This window comes from Cimex lectularius, unplaced genomic scaffold, assembly GCF_000648675.2.
Source record: "Cimex lectularius strain Harlan isolate CLEC.00 unplaced genomic scaffold, Clec_2.1 scaffold82, whole genome shotgun sequence".
Classification (NCBI taxonomy): Eukaryota; Metazoa; Arthropoda; class Insecta; order Hemiptera; family Cimicidae; genus Cimex; species Cimex lectularius.
Genome location: NW_019392695.1, coordinates 1,825,742 through 1,845,637, shown reverse-complemented (window position 1 = coordinate 1,845,637; position 19,896 = coordinate 1,825,742). Strand labels below are relative to the sequence as shown.

Here is a 19,896-nt window from a genome sequence, read left to right as displayed (position 1 = left end):
TCGATCCACTCGGACACTAACTTCCCATCTCGACCACACCTTTTGAATTTTCCCTCCTTTTTGCCATTTTTCAAATGTCGTGTAATCGGACTGGATTCTCGATGACATATGAAATGGCCACGGAGAGCGTTAGTGAAGTATACTTCATTTTAATTCATTAAATTCACTATTTTTCGTGGTCCGCTCGACCAATTAATTTCATTCAATTAATTAAGGTTTTAAGTTGAGATAAAAAAGTCAGTGTCACGAGTGGGATTCAAACTCACGACCTTCGAAGTCACGATAGCTCAAGTGGTAGAGCAGCGGCGTATCAAGCCAAAGGTCGTGGGTTCGAATCCCGCTCGTGACACTGACTTTTTTATCTTGACTTAAAACCTTAATTAATTGAATTAAATTACAATATTTTTCCTCTCTCGGCTCCTAGGGCTTGGCAAGAAAGCTCAGACACATGTTCAACCTATTACCACCAAAAAAGTTTCACAATTTGAATCGGTGATCCAACAGACGTAGCCTCCCATTGTATTAAAAAATGATTTACAAATAAAGACAAGTTTCTCAAGGAAATAAGTGTGAAATACATTAACCAATTAATTAAATTACTGAAAATCTGACAACCATTTGAACAATTTTTGGTTTTCAAAGAAATTAGTAATGTCCTTGACTGACATTTTGGACAGTCTGTATTGTTTATTGAATTATTAATAATCATGTATGTCAGGCAAACCGTGTTGCCTAAAGTGAAAAAAACTAATTCGTTCAAAAACAAAACTTTAGAAAGGAGAACTGAAGTTTGTTCAGTATTGGCATACTTTATTTACTTCACAGAGAAACACTGAAGCAAATATGTAACTTAACCTGTTTTTAACTCTACTCAACCTGCCTGTTGCATCACATGCTCATTCACATCAATTCGGTTTGCAATTTGTGTTTCCTAAAACATTGCATTGCAGTCAGTGTAAACACCGTATAACCAATGGTAACCCAACCTTAATTCTACCCCTACTGAACCCAACCTAATCCATCCCTAACCCTAACCCTACAATTAACCCAACCCAACCCATTCGCACTCCCAAATAATGTGATAATGATCACACATATCACACACATACACAGAAAATGTATCCAGCCCAAACACATAACTATGTAAGTTTAAACAAATTACCTATCAGATCCTCATTGCACTCTTTGGAAGAAAAATCATCTGGGTATTGAATCGGTGATCCTGTTAACAAATAAATGAACACATTGGTTAATAATATTTTAAGCGGAATGCTGAACATTGGCTTAAAAAAATACCCCAGCTGTTACACCACAAACATTTGTATTTTTTGTTTGCCATCAAAATTTGGAATTAAGGGCTTTTAAATGGGGCTTATAACAAATAAGAATTGTGCTTTTAAAAAAGAAAATTTTTATTGGCCTACTTTACTGAAAGTGTGTTTGGTTCTTGTAACTTTTTATATATTTTACCCGTTTAATATGACCTTGCATGTTATTTTCTTATCCGACGTAAAAAGCCCAAAAACATATCTAGGTTAAAAAAATTACCTGGCATAACTTCATCGCACTTATTAGAAGTAATATCGTCTGTGGATTGAATCGTTGATCCTGTTAACAAATAAATGAACCCATTGGTTAATAATATTTTAAGTGGAATGCTGAACATTGGCTTAAAAAAATACCCCAGCTGTTACACCACAAACATTTGTATTTTTTGTTTGCCATAAAAATTTGAAATTAAGGGCTTTTAAAGGGGGCTTAAAACGAATAAGAATTGTGCTTTTAAAAAATAAATTTTTATCGGCCTACTTTACTTAAAGTGTTTGGTTCTTGTAACTTTTTATACATTTTACCCGTTTAATATGACTTCGCATGTTATTTTCTTATCCGATGTTCCAAAAACATATCTAGGTTAAAAAAAATTACCTGATATAACTTCATCGCACTCATTAGAAGTAAAATCATCTGTGGATTGAATCGGTGATCCTGTTAACAAATAAACGAACACATTGGTTAACAATATTTTAAGTAGAATGCTGAACATTGGCTTAAAAAAATACCCCAGCTGTTAGACCACAAACATTTGTATTTTTTGTTTGCCATAAAAATTTTGAATTAAGGGCTTTTAAAGGGGGCTTAAAACGAATAAGAATTGTGCTTTTTTTAAAATAAAATTTTATTGGCCTACTTTACTGAAAGTGTGTTTGGTTCTTGTAACTTTTTATATTTTGTAATATGACTTTGCATGTTATTTTCTTAACCGATGTAAAAAGTCCAAAAACATATCTAGGTTAAAAAAATCACCTGGCATAACTTCATCGCACTCAGAAGCAAAATCGTCTTTGGATTGAATCGGTGGTCCTGTTAATAAATAATCAAACATGTTGGTTAACAATACATTTATAATTTTTAATTAGTATTTATAATTATATAGTTATTTATATGCGTATATATACCCCATATATATATCTTAGGGCTTAAACTTGATTTACTTTTAAGAGTGATCTCAGTTTCACTATTTTCACTGACAGGTAAATCTAAAAATTATCATAATATTAACTTTTTTGCATTTTTAATAATAATATAACAATAAATAACAAGTAGATAAATCAATTATAAATTTTATAGCGTGTAGTCTGATACTTAACAAATTAGTACATTTTGTTGATACTAGAACAATCATGCTGTAATAGACTTTTTGGCATAATGAAAATTGATTAAAGTATATTGTCACATTTACTTTACTTTTGGTTTTTACTTACTTGGTAGATGATCATCTTTCTCTTCTATATCAGATGTCACTGGAATGAATAGTTAGAAGTTAAAAAAAAAAGTAACAAGAATGTTCTAAGAATTTAATCGATAGACTTACCTGCCCTCTCAGTGGGCATTTGTGGTTCTTCAGGTTCCCTGGGCGTTTCTTGGAACAAACCAGAAAGAAAATTACTACCAAGCAGTCGCTGAATAAATTAAGTACATTTTTTTAAACCATTATACAGTTTTTATTTACAATTTACATGCACATGTGCAATTTATTTACATGCATGTTTAAAATTTATTTACATGCACGCGTAGAACAAAGAAGCCGCTGGAATAACAACACTTCCCAAGCTATAGGCCCAGAGGATACAAAACTATTATAATCAACTAAAGTAAGAAATAGAAAGCGTATAAACAAGTAAGTGAAATTGAATTAGCCCATCAAATTGTAGCGGATCAAGAAAGAACGTGTCATTTTATGAAAATTAGATAATAAACATATATCAGAATATAACAGGTTAAAAAAAATTATATTCCCTTTGGGGCTACTGGTTGGATGGTTTAGTCTATATTTGTGTTCTGTGTTAAAATATAACAGATTTCAAGGCAAATTTCATATTATTAGACTTAATTATGGAAATTGAATGTTTGTCATAATTAAAACTTATTATGAATTTTCTATGTATGATGAAATGATACTTCACTGTATAAAGCTGTTAAGGTAGGCATGCACATATCAAACAGAAAATAATTGATTGACATACTGTCTGGAGAGCTGGAGACTTCTGGCAGTTGTACAAAAGATTCTACAAGCAAAACAAGATATTTAATACACAAAAATGTCGAAATTGACTCGAATTCAGAATCTTCTGGAATTTGTTTAATCATACTTATAACAGTGAAAATTTGTATACAATCGAAGATATTTTATATTTACAACTTGTTATTACTTACGCTCTTTTGTTCCGGTAGGTTGTTCCTTTGGTATGATCTCTGATTCTAAAATGAAAAAATACATAAAATTAATATAACAAATTTAAGCAAGAAGATTTTTAAAAGTGACTTAAATTCACAACAGATTTGATATTGATTGAAAAACTTACTTTCTGAATGTTCTTGAGCATCTTCTGAAAATTGAAAATATGTTTCTAAAAATCAGAATAAGTCATTGAAAGTATTCTGTATGAATTATGTTATTATGTCACAAAATAAATAACCACTTAACTTACTTTCAACAGAACTGGAAACTTCTTCAAAGCGAATCGGTGAATCTGGCGAATTAAGAAATAAAACATTAATGCGTATAAATGTATTTTAATTCACAATAAGTGGAATTAAATAAAGCCTACGTTCTGCACTGCCTTGCAATGGTGTGGTCTTGTTAGAGCTATCTTCTAAAAATAAAATAAATTTTAAAAAAATTATCTAGTGAAAATTTCAATTTTGCTTCACATATTAATTAATATTACGTTATTTATTCATTGACTATTATGAATTAAGTATGAACATGGTCAATTGAGTAATTGAGAACTTGTCAGACGGTGGAAATAAATACCAAATAAAAAACTAATTTTACAAAAAAGTTAAAATAAAAGACAAGGCTAAAACTATCTTGGACTTATCATTCAACATAATTATTGAAAACAGAGCGAACCGGAATGTAAAAAAAAAAATAGTTGAACTTGTATAGAGATGTGGCTCAAAGATGGGCCGATTACAAGCCTGATCGCTAGCTATAGAAACATGAGCACATAAAGTACATAATAAACATCTCAAGGGTGCTCTCGACTCCAATTTAAACAAATAATGTAATGTATATACAAAACAGTCTTACACTGATAAACATAATTATGAAGTTACGTTCTAACAAAAACAAAAAAATAAAAATATTGGAAATTACCAGCTGTGGAAGTATACAAACTGCGTTCCGATGACTGAGAAGATGAATCTAAAATAAAAATAAAAAGGGGCGTTACTAATCCACATGTACAATGCAAAGAAACTAATTTTTAATTTTAAAAATACTCACTCTTTGACGAGCTATCCCAATCCTTTGCAAACATATCAGCATCTATGGAGAAATAAATTTGTGAAAATTTCAAAAATAATTATGCTAATGCTGTAAATGTTATACATTTTACAACATATTTTATTATTTTTCATCAATAAATGTATGTTAAATTGAAAAACATCAGGGAGGGAAAATAAAATTTATCATCAATAATATTGCCATGAGCCAGGATTTTTGGCTCTTCCTATCAGTTGTTTATATATTTCTCATATTAACCAGTAATACTTTTCATTGCCTCCGAATACTTAAAAAAAATAGCCAATATAATTCTTGAGTGTCACAACTTTGTACCTTTCAAATTCCATAAATACACATTTTCATAGCAAAGAAAAAATATACATTTTTCAACTGGATCAGTCAGGGAATTTTGTTTTGTTTTGACTGTCCACTGTGTGTTTCACTTAAAAAACGACAAAACCTCTGTATTTCATCCAAATTCATTATTACAACCGTTAGAAAGCTTAATTTCTATTCTTTCAGCCTACCTCAACATGGTTTAGACTATGCTATTATAAGTGAGAAATATAAGGATGAAATAAACAAAAAATTTTTCAACGTTTCATTTTATATCACTGGTTCTAATTTATTAAAGAAAATCAAGTTTGTGTATTATGTGTAGTTTATAGAATTCTAAAACCATGTATAAATTCCAGTGGATCAGTGACTCCTTTCAAAGCTATCATAATTTTTGTTATTTTTGAAAACAATGGGAGGTGTTTAAAAGACAAACAATTTGAGAAGAAAAGAGAGAAGAAAAATTTGTATTCAGGGAAATTTTTAGGGTGCAAAAAATCAATATCAACTTTTTTTTGGCATCGCCATTTGAGCATCCACCATTTTTGTTATTATTATTTTTTTTAAATATCAACTTGTTTCTTGCTGAAAAAATTAACATATTGTTTTGTATTTATTCTTAATTTATTTGTTTACTTTTTGTTTTATTTAATTTTGCGATTTTTTACTCTATTTTAACCTACTACTTTTACTATAACTTTTTACCAAAAGCAAAATTGATATTTCTTGGCTGCACCCTCTAAGAACACTAAATACATTTTTTTTTCTCAGCTCCTAAGGCCTATTGACAAGAACACCCAGACATCTAATATGTTTTTTACCTAGTATCACCAAAAACAAAAACTGAAATCATTCATCACACGTCCATAGTCCATTACTAGTGAAAAAGGTGTCACATAAAACTACTGCTTAAATATTCACTTAATAATTTCACAAAACATGATAAACTATTGGTGACCATTGCACAAAAAAAATACACTGAACATAAATTTCCATATCAAACGTTTTAATATAATACTTACTCTTCTGACAACTGTCTGTATCCTTTACAAAGTGAAAGGACGATTCTAAGCAAAAACACAGTTCAATTACAATTTATTTCAAACAATTTCGAAGCCGGCTAATGTGAAGTGTCAAAGTACCTTTTTCAGTGTTCAGTATTTCTTCAATTGACTTAAATGGTGATCCTATAAATTTATATCTTGTATTATTAAATTATGTTAATTTAATAATGAAATTATAATAGAATATAACAAGTTCAAACTATTTCGTTCCACTTAGGACTACCGGATCAATTATCCTTGGGTTTGTTATATTGTTTGTTGGTGTTTTTAATGGATTCGAGTATGTTCATTTTTGGTACTTTATTTAGTAGTTTCATGCTTGTTTGTATTGTCGATGGTTCATGGTTGTTTTCTACTACGTGAATCATGAAATTCGATTTCTGTCATTGTCCCTAAATGATTAGATACATTCCCTGTATCTGCTTTTAATTTCTCATCCTGTCATTTATGTTANTACTGATTTAACATCAGTAAATAAAGTTATTTTATACTCCTCCTTTTATCCCTTGAAAATCAGGATGGTAAATGTGTAATATATTATATATATATTGTGTTTTTGTTTTTTTCTAATTGGGCAGTCTTGTCGAAGTTTGTCTTTAATAATTTGCTTACTGTGTGCCCTGTATTACGAGCTGATAATTCACTATATAAAACTCTTAAAATCCTATTCAATAATAACAATTATACTTTGTTATGAAGATAAAAAGTTAAGTTGTGTACTCCATTTATTTCTTATTATATGGTATTTTTAAAACGCACCTGTTGGTGAAACCTCTATCTCCTCGGCGATGTTATCTGGTGATCCTTTAAAAAGAAAAATAAGCATATATAAATTTTCAAATGTAAAATGGCAAAAGATGAAAAATTACCTCCAGGAGACATCTCGATCTCTTCAACGATATTTGCAGGTGGCCCTAAACATTACAAATAAATAAATAGTAAGCATTTCATGTTAATATAATAGGAAATAATAAGACATTTAGTCTAAACATAGGGAGAAAAATGGATGGAAAATGTTCAATGGTATCAGAGAGGAAAGAAATTAAGTTTATAAATCAATATATTTCCTTCTTTTTTTTTTTTAAATATAAAATTCTACAAGGATGTAATTCAATGATGCACATACCTTTTTCAAGTAGAAAGTCTCCATCAAGTAATACGGTATTTGCATTATCTGCATCTAAAATACAAAAAGAAAATTTTAATTTTTTTACAATTGATAATCAAAATTTACTGAGTTATCGATACCCTAAAGCATTTTAGCAGTTAATGTTTTCACTTTTCTATAGTTGAATATTTTAACATGTATAGTTCAAACATTTAATTCTGTAAGACATTGAGTAAATTAACAAAATCACTCTTGTTTGCATATCAGGACATACAGTGAAGAGTAGGCCGAAAGGCCAATATAAGTTCAGCCAGGACATCAGCCCTGAAACCTTTTATAGCAAAAAAAGACCAAAACTGTCAAAAACATCGAACGATTAGTTAAGAATAAGTTCTAAGTATAGTAAGTGTTAGGACTAGGATGAAAGGACAACTGACTCTGGAGGTATGTAGACTAAAAGTATATTATCATTATTATTAGACCAAAGCAGCAAAAACGAGCCTGTGCAGATATTGCAAGGAAGAAGAAGAAACAGAGAAGAACATGTCCACTGTCGATGCGGAGGCCTATGAGGATACACACAACGCCCTTAACAAAGCTTTGGGATCTGCTAAAAATCTTAACAAATAGACTAAAATGGAGGATGCACAATAAGCCAATATTGGTCACAGAGCACAAGATCATAAAAAGGTTGACTCGTTTTAACTTAAACTTAGGTAGGATTATGAAAGGGTTAGGTTTTGCAGGGTTGGGGTTAAGGTTTTTAAATTTACAAAAGATTAAAAAACATACTACTCAATAGACTCCTTTTAAACCTTAACCTTAGGTATGGTTAGGGTTAGGGGGGGTAACCTTATGTAGGTTTAGGTTAGGTTCGGCTAAGGATGGTTAGGGTTAGGGGGGGTCCTTAGGTAGGTTTATGTTAGGTTAGGTTAGGTTAGGGTTAGGGCTAGGGCTAGGGCTAGAGTTAGGTTAAGGTTTTTAAATTCACCCGTTATACAACTAAATGTATAAAAGTATGTAATATGTATAAAAAAAATTGCTGCACAATAGACTCTTTTAACATTTAACTTTCAGAGACAATAAGAAACATTTATGTAATTTTTATAATACTAGTAACAAATATAAATTGAAAACCACCTTTAACTGCTAAGAAATTGCTAGAAAAATTATATAACTTTTAATGTGTAAACTAAACTAATAATAATAATATGGCCTTCCAATTTAAGAATTTTAAAAAGGATAAATTAAAGCTTAGATGGCGATAGGATAAATTAGTTTACGAGTGAATATTTGGAATCAGAGCTTTATAGCACTCAGAAGGGATATAGCTAAACTAAGATAGAAGGTTTGGGATGTTAGGGCGTGAAATGACCTTAGCCGTTAAAACGCCCTTAAAAATTAATAATAATAATAATAATACCTTTTGAGGAACTGTGCATCTCTTCTTCATTCATTCTCGAGTCTGAAAGAGTGAAATGTGGCAATATATTAAATCATCAATTTAAGACAATATTAACTGATATATAATTATTTATTACATGAAATAATCCTAAAACACACAAATACTATAAGTGAATGTAAATTCAGATATTACCTTCTGATGAGCTAGATTCTTCTTTATTCTCTTCTATGTTGAATTTAGGGGACCCTGTAACATTCATAACGTATAAAAATAAAATATATGTATATTTATATATTTTTTAAATAGACATATGGTAAATTCCACAAAGACACAACGCACAGTAATTGAACAATTTTGAGATTTTACATTTTAAAGTACAGCACAAATGGAAAAAAAACTATCATTTCAATTAGAAGCCAAGCAATTTCGACATTTTACAACTTAGTAGTTGTCGATAATTGTGGTCTAATGATCCTCACTTTGCTGACCTGAAGATAATAAAATAATCATAGTTACATGAAGAAATCACACAATTGAACATTATACAAGTTTAAAAAAATTGTTTTATAATGTGATAACCGACCACTGATCGTATTAATTCAAAAGTAAATATTTCGGGCAAGTTATTTAAATTACAAAATATATAATTTGAAGTTGTTTAGTAAAAAAAGGTAACTTTTAATTTATAAACTAAAAGATTATGTGACTGTTGTGTTTTTATGAAAATCCCTCATTTTTAACATCTAGCCGTTCTTACATTTGGAATTGCTGTCTACTTCTTCTTCTAAGTCCGCAACAAAACCTACAATGGATAAAGAGAATTTTTAAAAAGACACAAATCATTTAGATAACATGACAAAATTGATATTCTCACCTTCTCGAGAGTTTTGAATGAAATCTTCACTTCCTATATTTACGTCTAATGATTCTGCAATACAAATTACAATATCAGTTTATAAAAAATGAAATTTAAAATTTTTATTTAAAAGCCAAATAAAACTACACTTCATTACGCAGTCGATCACTTACCACCTCTTGTTTCATCCGTTTTTACTGAAGATACTGTAAAAATAAAATAAAAATGTCAAAAACTACAAAGAAAAAGTGTTGGTTAGTGCACTAAAAATCGTATAATTTTAATTATAAAAATCAGTTCTTATTATGAAAAAATATTACCTTCTTTAGACTGAGAGTCATATTTTGTTTTGAAGCTCATTGTTTCTATATCTGAAATAAATTAGTGAATATTTTATTACTGTAGCGTTAATTAGATTCTAATCAAGAAGGCTATGTTTTAAAATTACAAAAATATAAAATTAAATATCAAAACAAATGATTCTTCTATTAATTGAAGCTTTTTTAAATACAAAATAATTGGTTTATAAAATAATTATTGTATATTTTTATAAATTTTAAAATTAATAGAAGAAACATTTGTTTTGATATTTAATTTGACATAATTTTTAATTTTAATGGTAATAAATTTTCACGTTGTATTTTATATAAGAACCCAGTTTGTATTTTTAAAAAATCTCAAATTAAAAGAAGAATCCTTAATTTTTATATTTAGTTTATATATAATTTTAATTGTTATTAATTTTCATAGGTTCTTCTAAGAGCCCAATTATTTTGTATTGATAATTTTTTTTAAATATTTAAAAACAAATTACAGCAAAAGAGGAATTTTACTATACAATATTTTATACCATCTCCTAGTTTAAAAAAAAGCTTTAAAAAAGGGGAATAGTATGTATATAACCTGTAGGTTATATACATATTATTCCCCTTTTATATATACATTTATACATATACAGAATAAGTATATAGCTTTTTTGATTAAAACTGTTAGTTTATTATACTATTAGTGTGCCAAAGAAATGGAAAATATACAAAAATAATCATAAACTTTATTCTTACTACGGGCATTGAAGGGTTAATGTAATTCTAAGTTTTTAATAGTACTTAATCAAAACAATATCCTTAATTTAACAATATTTTCAGACAAAATGGTAACACTTACCCATTGATGAGTATTCATCTTCTTCGAGCAATGGGGAACCTATAGTAAATAAACATATGTAATGCAATAAAATAATTGTATTAAAAAAAATTTAATCTATTCATGAAAGTTACCTTTTATTGAAGTTTTATCATCATAAATACTACCAAGTGGTTCTAGAAAACAATTTTATAGTTAAAATCATTCATGAGTTGATTGTTTTATATACGTGTAACTTTGTGAAAAAAGAATAACATTTGTTAACAACTTAAAAATTGAAATGTATCTAATGCATGTTGTCACTTTTTTATTTCTAGATTAAACACCATATTCGTACAATTTATATTTATAACAGTTCAATAAATAGGTTGATCTTCTCTAATCATCCTAGTCTGCCAAACTGTGGATTTGTCTGCAGACAAAAATAGCAAGGATGAGCCAACCAAGATAATTAGAAACGACCAAATAGGATTTTCAACATTTTCAAAAATAAAGTAAACGTTAAAATTTATAATTGTTATTTTATTTATTTTTTCCTAGTAATTGTTTATTAACAAAATGCTTGGCAATAAAATGATTTCCACCTGTTGGGCCATCATTTTATCCCCTTTTACCAATATGTTAAAGGGAAGTATTACAATATCAACAAGAGTTGAGCTTTTAGTTTGTACTTAATAGAACTATTTTAATAAAATTACCTTTCGAAGAGCCATGAATTTCTTCTACAACCAATGGTGAGTCTGAAAATAAAAATACAACAATCAAGTTTATTAATTGAATATACAGGGTGAATTGCTACTCGTGCTACAAACTTCTCCAGTAGATTCTTCACCCTAAAATGAACAAAAAAGTTCATATTGTCCATGGTCCGATTCTCAACCATTTCAGAGTAATTTCGCTTTTTATCGATTTTGAAAGATATCACGTCCTGGCGTCGGAAAATCGTGATATCTTTTAATCTAAACATTTCTCTGAAAATCTAATAGCACCGTTGAAATTCCCGTTAATTTTTCAATAAGAAGATGACGGTGGCAAAATGTTTGGGCTAATTTTTTGTGTTTTATTTCAGCCAGAACTACAAAAAGAGTGGAAAATTGTGTAAATCGGAAAGTGTATAAAGTAATCCAGAGTTTCTAATTTTAGTCTCAGAAGGCAGCAAATTTGAGGAAAACTACCTGATTTAATAACGCTTCCAACGCACTCGTCATTTTCTTATTTAGTGGTTGTGAGACCAAGATGTTGATGACAAAAAGAGAAAAAATGGTGGTTCAAGGATTGCTAATGTTTGAGAGTGACTTGCTACTCGTGCTACAAACTTCACCAGTAGATTCTTGACCCTAAAATGAACAAAAAAGTTCATATTGACCATGGTCCGATTCTCAACCATTTCAGAGTAATTTCGCTTTTTATCGATTTTGAAAGATATCACGTCCTGGCGTTGGAAAATCGTGATATCTTTTAATCTAAACATTTCTCTTAAAATCTATAAGCACCGTTGAAATCCCCGTTAATTTTTAGAGAGAATCAAAATCATAATTCCATTGAAATTTTTTAATTTAATTTAATGCCCATTTAGTATGTAATGCTTAAGAAGTTTACAAACAGCTAGAAGGTCAAGGAAGAAAGACCCAAACGTTTTGCCACCTTCATCTTCTTATTGAAAAATTAACGGGGATTTCAACGGTGCTTATAGATTTTAAGAGAAATGTTTAGATTAAAAGATATCACGATTTTCCGACGCCAGGACGTGATATCTTTCAAAATCGATAAAAAGCGAAATTACTCTGAAATGGTTGAGAATCGGACCATGGTCAATATGAACTTTTTTGTTCATTTTAGGGTCAAGAATCTACTGGTGAAGTTTGTAGCACGAGTAGCAAGTCACTCTCAAACATTAGCAATCCTTGAACCACCATTTTTTCTCTTTTTGTCATCAACATCTTGGTCTCACAACCACTAAATAAGAAAATGACGAGTGCGTTGGAAGCGTTATTAAATCAGGTAGTTTTCCTCAAATTTGCTGCCTTCTGAGACTAAAATTAGAAACTCTGGATTACTTTATACACTTTCCGATTTACACAATTTTCCACTCTTTTTGTAGTTCTGGCTGAAATAAAACACAAAAAATTAGCCCAAACATTTTGCCACCGTCATCTTCTTATTGAAAAATTAACGGGAATTTCAACGGTGCTATTAGATTTTCAGAGAAATGTTTAGATTAAAAGATATCACGATTTTCCGACGCCAGGACGTGATATCTTTCAAAATCGATAAAAAGCGAAATTACTCTGAAATGGTTGAGAATCGGACCATGGTCAATATGAACTTTTTTGTTCATTTTAGGGTCAAGAATCTACTGGTGAAGTTTGTAGCACGAGTAGCAAGTCACCCTGTATAGTGAAGTTTGTGTTTATATTAAATCATATGTACAGCCTGTAAGTTTCAAATCATTGCTATCAAGTATATTCAAGGATTACCTTCTGAAAAATTTGAATCCTCTTTACTTTCCTGGATGTTGAATTTCGGAAACCCTACAAAAATCACACCGACAAATTATAATAATCTTTATATCTTTATTAATTTGTAATGCTGATGAAATTGTTCAATTAGAAAATTACATTTAGAATTGCTTTCTGCATCATCCCCGAGGTTCATATCCAGACCTACAACAGAATAATTGATTTCGTAATTAATTTTAGCAGTTTTTTTAAATATCCTTCTACATAAAATTATAGTTATTACCTTCTTCTGAGTTTTGAATGAAATCTTCATCAGCAATATTGATACCTACTGAAATAAATTGCAATAATTATAACATCAAACATGGTAACATTAAATTAATTAGTAAAAATTTCTTTTCGGTTGAATAAGTAGTAACTGTAGATACAATGACAGGCTTACGCTGTTTAGCACAACCCTTCATAATAACACAGATTCGCTATATATATTTTTTTAAAGAAAACATTAATTACATATACATACATAGAACTAATAATGTTTATGTACTTATCATCATAAATTTAATAATTATATTTTGAATTTAGCAAGTAAAGCACATTTGGACAATTAATTCTTTAAAAAGATTCAGACAAGCAGGAGGAAACAAAACAAAAACTGGTCAGGTGTAGTCTGAAATAAAAAATTTTTTGAAAGAAAGTGAATATCATTCAGCTGAGCTGATTAGGGAGACATGAAGAATCCATCATCAAATTGATTGAATTCAAACTACAGCCTTTGACAAACAAAGAACTTCTAGGATTAAAATTCTAAGTAGGAGTGAAAAAAGAAAAAGAAGAGGAAAGAAAGAAGAACCTCATAAAACATAGTGAATTTGATCAATATTCAAATAATTAAAACTATGTATCAATATCGTACGCTCTCTTTGGTAAGTGACCATACACTTATAGGGTATGTCTTTTCATGAGGTTACTTTCGGAGTTTATTCACTAGTGTGCCTTTTATTGGGAGATGTAAACCATTAAAACGACTTGTATTCTAAATTTTTGTTTCAATGTATTTTATTTTATTTTTTATTTTTTTATTTTTTCGAAAGTTGACAATTGTTTTATGGCACTCTAGTTCATCTGTGCTTTGTTTTGGGGAGTTTTTTGGCCTAATGTACCAATTAAAAAAAAAAAAAACTTACGCCTTGCAGGATCTTCATCTTCTCCCAGCATTGGAGACTCTTCTACACAATCAAATAAAATTTACTATTAATTTTTTTTTTAAATCTTCATCGCCTATACTTAACGTATTCTTTTTCTAAATTATTACTTTTTATTATCTGATTGCTAATATCAAATGTACAAATAAGCTACTGATAATCCAGACATTCAATTATAAAGTGATATAATAAAAACAAATCCTACCTTTTAGTGAGTTGTCATCGTCATAAATGGTCGCAAAATGCCCTAAAAAGGAAAATCGTTATTGTTTTTCAACATGGTTATAAAATTTTGTCATTACTACTGGCTATATTATTAACTTTTTTCACTTTAGAAATTGGATCACTTGGTTGAACCCCACAGTTCAATTTTGTATTTCCAGATTGATGGGATTAATGTTCCAAAGCTTTCAAGGATGAAAATTAAGTGTTTCAGGAGTTTTTCAACTATTTTTCCAAATAAAGGCAGCAAAGTGATGGGATGATATGACATAAGGAGATGCTGGTTTTTTTCTAATTTAGAATTGGATTTAATGATTAACTGATTCCAATGGATTGGTAGAAGACAGTTCTACTACTGGCTTGTAAATGGTGGAAACGAAAAATTGAAGCTTTTTCCATCAAAATACTTCAGTATTAAGTTAAATGAAATAGAATATGCTACAAAACTTACTAGTTGCAGATCCTTCTTGATCTTCTCCAAACATTGGGGATTCTATAAAAATGAAAAATTAATAAATTAACTAAGCTTAAAGTACTTCAATAAATATTGTATGTTAAAGATATAATTATTACTATATATTTTTTAAATTTATTTTGTCATAATCATTATTAAATTTGAGTTTTAACATAATGAATAAGATTTATTGTTGTTTTTAGGCTAATTTCAGAAAAAATTTATATATATTTTACTAAGACTACAAATAGCATATATTTTAAAAGTGCTTACTTTCTGGAGAGTTATCGCGTATTTCTATCACTTCGATGGAAGAATCTGCACAGATGATAACATTGTTAAAAATAAAACAAACAACAATTAAGATTGAAAGAAATAATTTAGGTTGTACATCAATTCACTGGTTGAAAAGGATAGTTCTATTCACAAAATTTTTTATAGTTCTTTTTCCCCAAAGAACAGCTGATTTTGTAGACATAGTTTGAAAACAGAACTACCCATTCCAACAAGTAAGGAACTGAAATATTTTCTTTTGATACATCCTTATCGGCTATAAGTCAAATTATTTACACTACTCACCATCTGAATATGAAAAATCTGCTGATTCTTTAACAAGCCTCCTTGACTCTTCTAGAAACAAATACATATACATGTAAAATAGAGGTTTAAATTATTTGTATATGTCATCTAGGGACATAAAAAATAGTTTTAATATTAAACACGGTACCATGTAAATATGCAAACCACGAGGTTTACGGCATTCTACTCCACTTTAGATGTACTGTCACCTAACACGACGAGGTGACTACCACGTATATCAGAGTTGGGCATAATCGATTAATTTTTTAATCATAATTAATGATTAATTAATTGTCAAACTATTCATGATTAAAAAGTTAATCATTAATCGTTAATCAGATTAAACAATTGTCATTCAATGTAATTATTTACATAACAATGCCGCACCGAGCTTTTACTCATATAATTTTTGACAACAAAAAAGTACAACATTCGTTAAATATTTACGATCTGTATAGTTAATCATGATTAAAAATAAATTGTTTTTCTAGGTAAAACCATTAATAGTTTGGTATTTTAATAATAATAATAATAATAATAATAATAATAATAATAATACTAAGGAATAATGTTTAGCGGAGAGTAAGGATTCTGATTTGACTTATGTTTTGATTATAATCATAGAATAATACTTTATTCGTCATGCAATGCACGACTAAATATTATTCATATTACAATACAACCAAAATCCTCTGAACATTAATTTTTCATTAAATTCACTAATTTCGTGGTCCGCTTGACCAATTAATTAATTTTATCTCAACTAAAAACCTTAATTAATTGTATTAATTTTTCATTTTAGATAACAACCAAAATGAAAGTTGCAAAACTACAAAGATTCATTATTTTCAGACCATAGCTAATATAAAAGGATCTGATAAAATCCTAATACAGTAATGATTAATGATTAGTTAAATCAATCTCAAATTTGATTAACAATTAATTTAATCAATCTCAAATTTGATAAACGATTAGTGGTTAATCGTTAATCGAGCTGCTGATGATTAAATTAATCGTTAATCATTAATCAAATTTGAGATTGATTAAATTAATTGTTAAACAAATTTGAGATTGATTTAACTAATGATTAATAATAATCAGTTGAGATAAAATTAATTAATTGGTCAAGCAGACCACAAAATTAGTGAATTCTGCAAATGTACATACAAATTTATGCAGAGTTAAGTATTTAGATATCATTTACTAAAGCTGGGTGGTGAAACGGTTCTTGATATTCTGCCATCACTATTCAACTCTAATCTAATTGAGGGTCGATTAGGTACTCAATATTAACTCTAAACATGCACGCTAATAGATTCGATTATTTGGAGATTGTGAGATACAGTTTGGTGTGACGTAGGTTTTAGAAAAACATTTTCTTTATCGTGCCAACGTTTCGATCTTATTGGATTTGAGATCATCTTCAGGGCCTGGGATTTATAAACATTGTTTAAATTTTACCAATACATGTAGGATGTGTAAAAAGGTGAATTTATACAGTGCTAGAAATTTTAGACTCAAAGTATTTGTACTCACTCAAAGTGTTTGTTTTCTGTGTAGATGTGTCACTACTCTGTGTCGTGTTAAGAGTGCCAATGAGATATTGATGTTTTATGTTTTTATACATTGGATTTTGAAGAGTGGGGAAGGAATTAGGGATGGAAAAACATTTTTATATGAGGAATCGGCTTCTTTGAGGTGAAAGAGCCGACAATGAGAAAAAATGGGTAACGGTTCGGCCTGATTAGCATTTCAGATGGGGATAATTAGGGAAAGGAGAGACAAATTGTAGAAGAATTAAACTATGTAGAAATGTTTGATGTGTGGAATGTAATAATTGTTTTATATGTTTTGGGTTTATATGTATGTTAATGATATTGAATTTGATTAATGAAATTAGTGTAGCTGCAACTGAGTTTACGTGTATCTGTTCTGTAATTGATGTGTTTACTTATGTTGATGTAAACCTTTTCCTAAAAAGTTACGTTTATGTTTGTTTTGTTCTGTGTGTAATATTTTTGGATTCTTTCACCTGAAAGAAGCTGACTCCTCATAGAAAAATGGATTTCTATCCCTACTTCCTTCCCACTCCTTCAAAATCCAACAAACAAAAAACATTAATATCTCTCTGGCACTCTCAACATGACACACAATAATGACTTATTACTTATGAACTTAAACAATGTTTATAAATCCCAGGCTCTGAAGATGATCTCAATAAAGATCGAAACGTTGGCACGATAAAGTAAACGTTTTTCTAAACCTACGTCACATCAGACCTCTCTCATCTCCAAATAATCATTAATTAATGGTCACTAAAGACCACACACACGCTAATAGATACATTCACTCTCAATATACACAAAAGCGGATACAAAACAAGAAATCTGTACTATATACATTTTTCCCAACAAATTAACACCAAATTAACCCTTGTTAACTTCAAATTAACTTTTTTTAAAAGTTCAAATTAACCTTTTTTAACTTCAAATAAAATATTACTTTAAAGCATTAAAAAGAACTTATGATATGAAATATGTGCATGTTAAGTAAAATTGCTATTTATTTGTGATTTTTTTTAATATAAAATAATTGGGCTCTTAGACGGTAAGATTAATTATACCAAAAATTAATTTATCAAAAGCTGTTATCTTTCATTCAATTTTTTTTTGTCAACTAATATTTATCAACCTACTGAAGTCTACTGAAATGGCTAAAATTCTAATCTACTCAATATACATGATTTGTGACCTACCGATTTCATCGAACTGAGCTTCAGCTTCAGATTCAAATGGCGAATTGTCTGTAATAAAAAATAAAATGTTTAGGCATTTTTTTTAATAGCGTAAATCGAGAGTGTTGTGGTGATGGTTGTTAACAAACATTAAAGCTAAAACTGACTGTCAATTATGATTCTTAAGTCACTTGTTATATTTTTCTAAAAAGTTGAGCAAATATTATAAAATAAATGAGGATGTTTTACGTACAAGAAGATCGATCAACATTCAGTTCTGGTAATAGTATAATTGTATACTAAGAGTTTACATTTTATAATATTTCTCTTACCGTTATTGACCTCCTCTTCCACTTCTTCACACTCGACTTCTGGAAAAATATTAATTATTTTAATTTACACTCCATTTATAAATAATTTGTATAAAACATAAAAATATGGATATTTAGTGAAAGAAAAATCCCTTGATAAACAATAATACTTTTTTTTGTACTTTTCATTTCAACGGAATAAAGACAGCACCAAACTATCAAAAAATAATATTGATTTTTTATTTAGATATCAACAAGTACTTAAAAAATTTAATTGGCTCAAAAGGAAGATTGATTAGAATAAAAGACATTGAATATAAATTCAACAAAGAGGTTATGGTGTTAATAAAAATTAAACATACCCTCTTCTCTGTCTGATAACTCCTCCGTTTCACTTATACCAGCTTCATTTTTGAAAACATCCCTCGAAACTTTCTCTAAAAAGGATAATTTCTGCTCCTCATTGCTAACCTCTTCTTTAGCGTCATTAGTCTGTGTATCATCTTGTGGGCTGGAATTTGGGGAAAAAATGTCGGAAATGTACTTAGTTGGGATTATTTTCGTTCGTAACTGACACTAACCTTTCTTCTGGGACATTGAATCTAATTGATTTCTTAGGTGTGCCCAAATCACTTTGAAAGAAACTATTTCCTGGTTTTGCAATGGCCACAGGAGTCGTCTTCCCTGACTGGAAAAAAAAAAAAAAAAAAAAAAAAAAAGCCTAGATGGTTTTAAAATTGTATGTGATTGGTGCTTAACTCTGAATTTTATCCCTTGAGATACAAGCACAAATACACATAATAATCGACAACAAATAAATGTTCCAGATGATTGTATGAAATGATTTCTATATCAACCCTTTAGCCCAAATTTAATGTTTTTTAAACCATTCTATTGTCTCTTTGGAACAGGATTTGTACATCTTAGTCTTTCAAGTTTAAATACATGCTGTCAACGCTTATATATAAAAAAAGATCAGGAATAAGGCAAATTTGAAAGAGAAAAAACACTAAATTCTTTCATCGAGCTTTCAAGACAGAAGTTGAGAATCACATAATTGCCCCATATATTTTTCCTGTGAATGATAATTAGTCAAAACACACGACCTCGAAGACACCCCCTAACTTTGATTTTTAGATTTTCACGCAAAATTACCTGTTCTTTCTTTTTATTTACCTTTATGACAATGAAATAACAATGATTTTAAACTTATTTTATTGTTAAAATTAGA

At 29.2% G+C, this 19,896-nt stretch overlaps 1 protein-coding gene across 21 annotated transcripts in view; it reads right to left on the bottom strand.

The window, feature by feature from the left end:
- The window catches only part of LOC106664052 (protein ELYS), a 50,966-nt gene that overhangs the window by 16,240 nt on the left and 14,830 nt on the right, over nt 1-19,896 (bottom strand). For 12 of the 21 annotated variants that reach the window (XM_024225993.1, XM_024226008.1, XM_024225998.1 and 9 more), the window contains exons 23-62: nt 19,247-19,353; nt 19,028-19,176; nt 18,687-18,725; nt 18,376-18,423; nt 15,621-15,671; nt 15,315-15,359; nt 15,039-15,080; nt 14,571-14,612; nt 14,348-14,389; nt 13,444-13,491; nt 13,320-13,364; nt 13,179-13,232; nt 11,400-11,441; nt 10,836-10,877; nt 10,723-10,761; nt 9,879-9,929; nt 9,732-9,764; nt 9,577-9,630; nt 9,460-9,504; nt 8,895-8,948; nt 8,721-8,762; nt 7,316-7,369; nt 7,059-7,103; nt 6,949-6,993; nt 6,268-6,312; nt 6,148-6,192; nt 4,790-4,831; nt 4,661-4,708; nt 4,110-4,154; nt 3,990-4,031; nt 3,864-3,908; nt 3,715-3,759; nt 3,465-3,566; nt 2,873-2,920; nt 2,763-2,801; nt 2,457-2,537; nt 2,305-2,361; nt 1,927-1,986; nt 1,549-1,608; nt 1,163-1,222 (exon numbers count right to left, since the gene is read on the bottom strand). In XM_024225993.1, coding sequence (XP_024081761.1) covers nt 1,163-1,222; nt 1,549-1,608; nt 1,927-1,986; nt 2,305-2,361; nt 2,457-2,537; nt 2,763-2,801; nt 2,873-2,920; nt 3,465-3,566; nt 3,715-3,759; nt 3,864-3,908; nt 3,990-4,031; nt 4,110-4,154; nt 4,661-4,708; nt 4,790-4,831; nt 6,148-6,192; nt 6,268-6,312; nt 6,949-6,993; nt 7,059-7,103; nt 7,316-7,369; nt 8,721-8,762; nt 8,895-8,948; nt 9,460-9,504; nt 9,577-9,630; nt 9,732-9,764; nt 9,879-9,929; nt 10,723-10,761; nt 10,836-10,877; nt 11,400-11,441; nt 13,179-13,232; nt 13,320-13,364; nt 13,444-13,491; nt 14,348-14,389; nt 14,571-14,612; nt 15,039-15,080; nt 15,315-15,359; nt 15,621-15,671; nt 18,376-18,423; nt 18,687-18,725; nt 19,028-19,176; nt 19,247-19,353 — 2,122 coding nt within the window. The remainder of the gene's footprint in view (nt 1-1,162; nt 1,223-1,548; nt 1,609-1,926; nt 1,987-2,304; nt 2,362-2,456; nt 2,538-2,762; nt 2,802-2,872; nt 2,921-3,464; nt 3,567-3,714; nt 3,760-3,863; nt 3,909-3,989; nt 4,032-4,109; nt 4,155-4,660; nt 4,709-4,789; nt 4,832-6,147; nt 6,193-6,267; nt 6,313-6,948; nt 6,994-7,058; nt 7,104-7,315; nt 7,370-8,720; nt 8,763-8,894; nt 8,949-9,459; nt 9,505-9,576; nt 9,631-9,731; nt 9,765-9,878; nt 9,930-10,722; nt 10,762-10,835; nt 10,878-11,399; nt 11,442-13,178; nt 13,233-13,319; nt 13,365-13,443; nt 13,492-14,347; nt 14,390-14,570; nt 14,613-15,038; nt 15,081-15,314; nt 15,360-15,620; nt 15,672-18,375; nt 18,424-18,686; nt 18,726-19,027; nt 19,177-19,246; nt 19,354-19,896) is intronic. The other 9 variants (XM_024225997.1, XM_024225994.1, XM_024225992.1 and 6 more) reach the window with 9 other exon arrangements.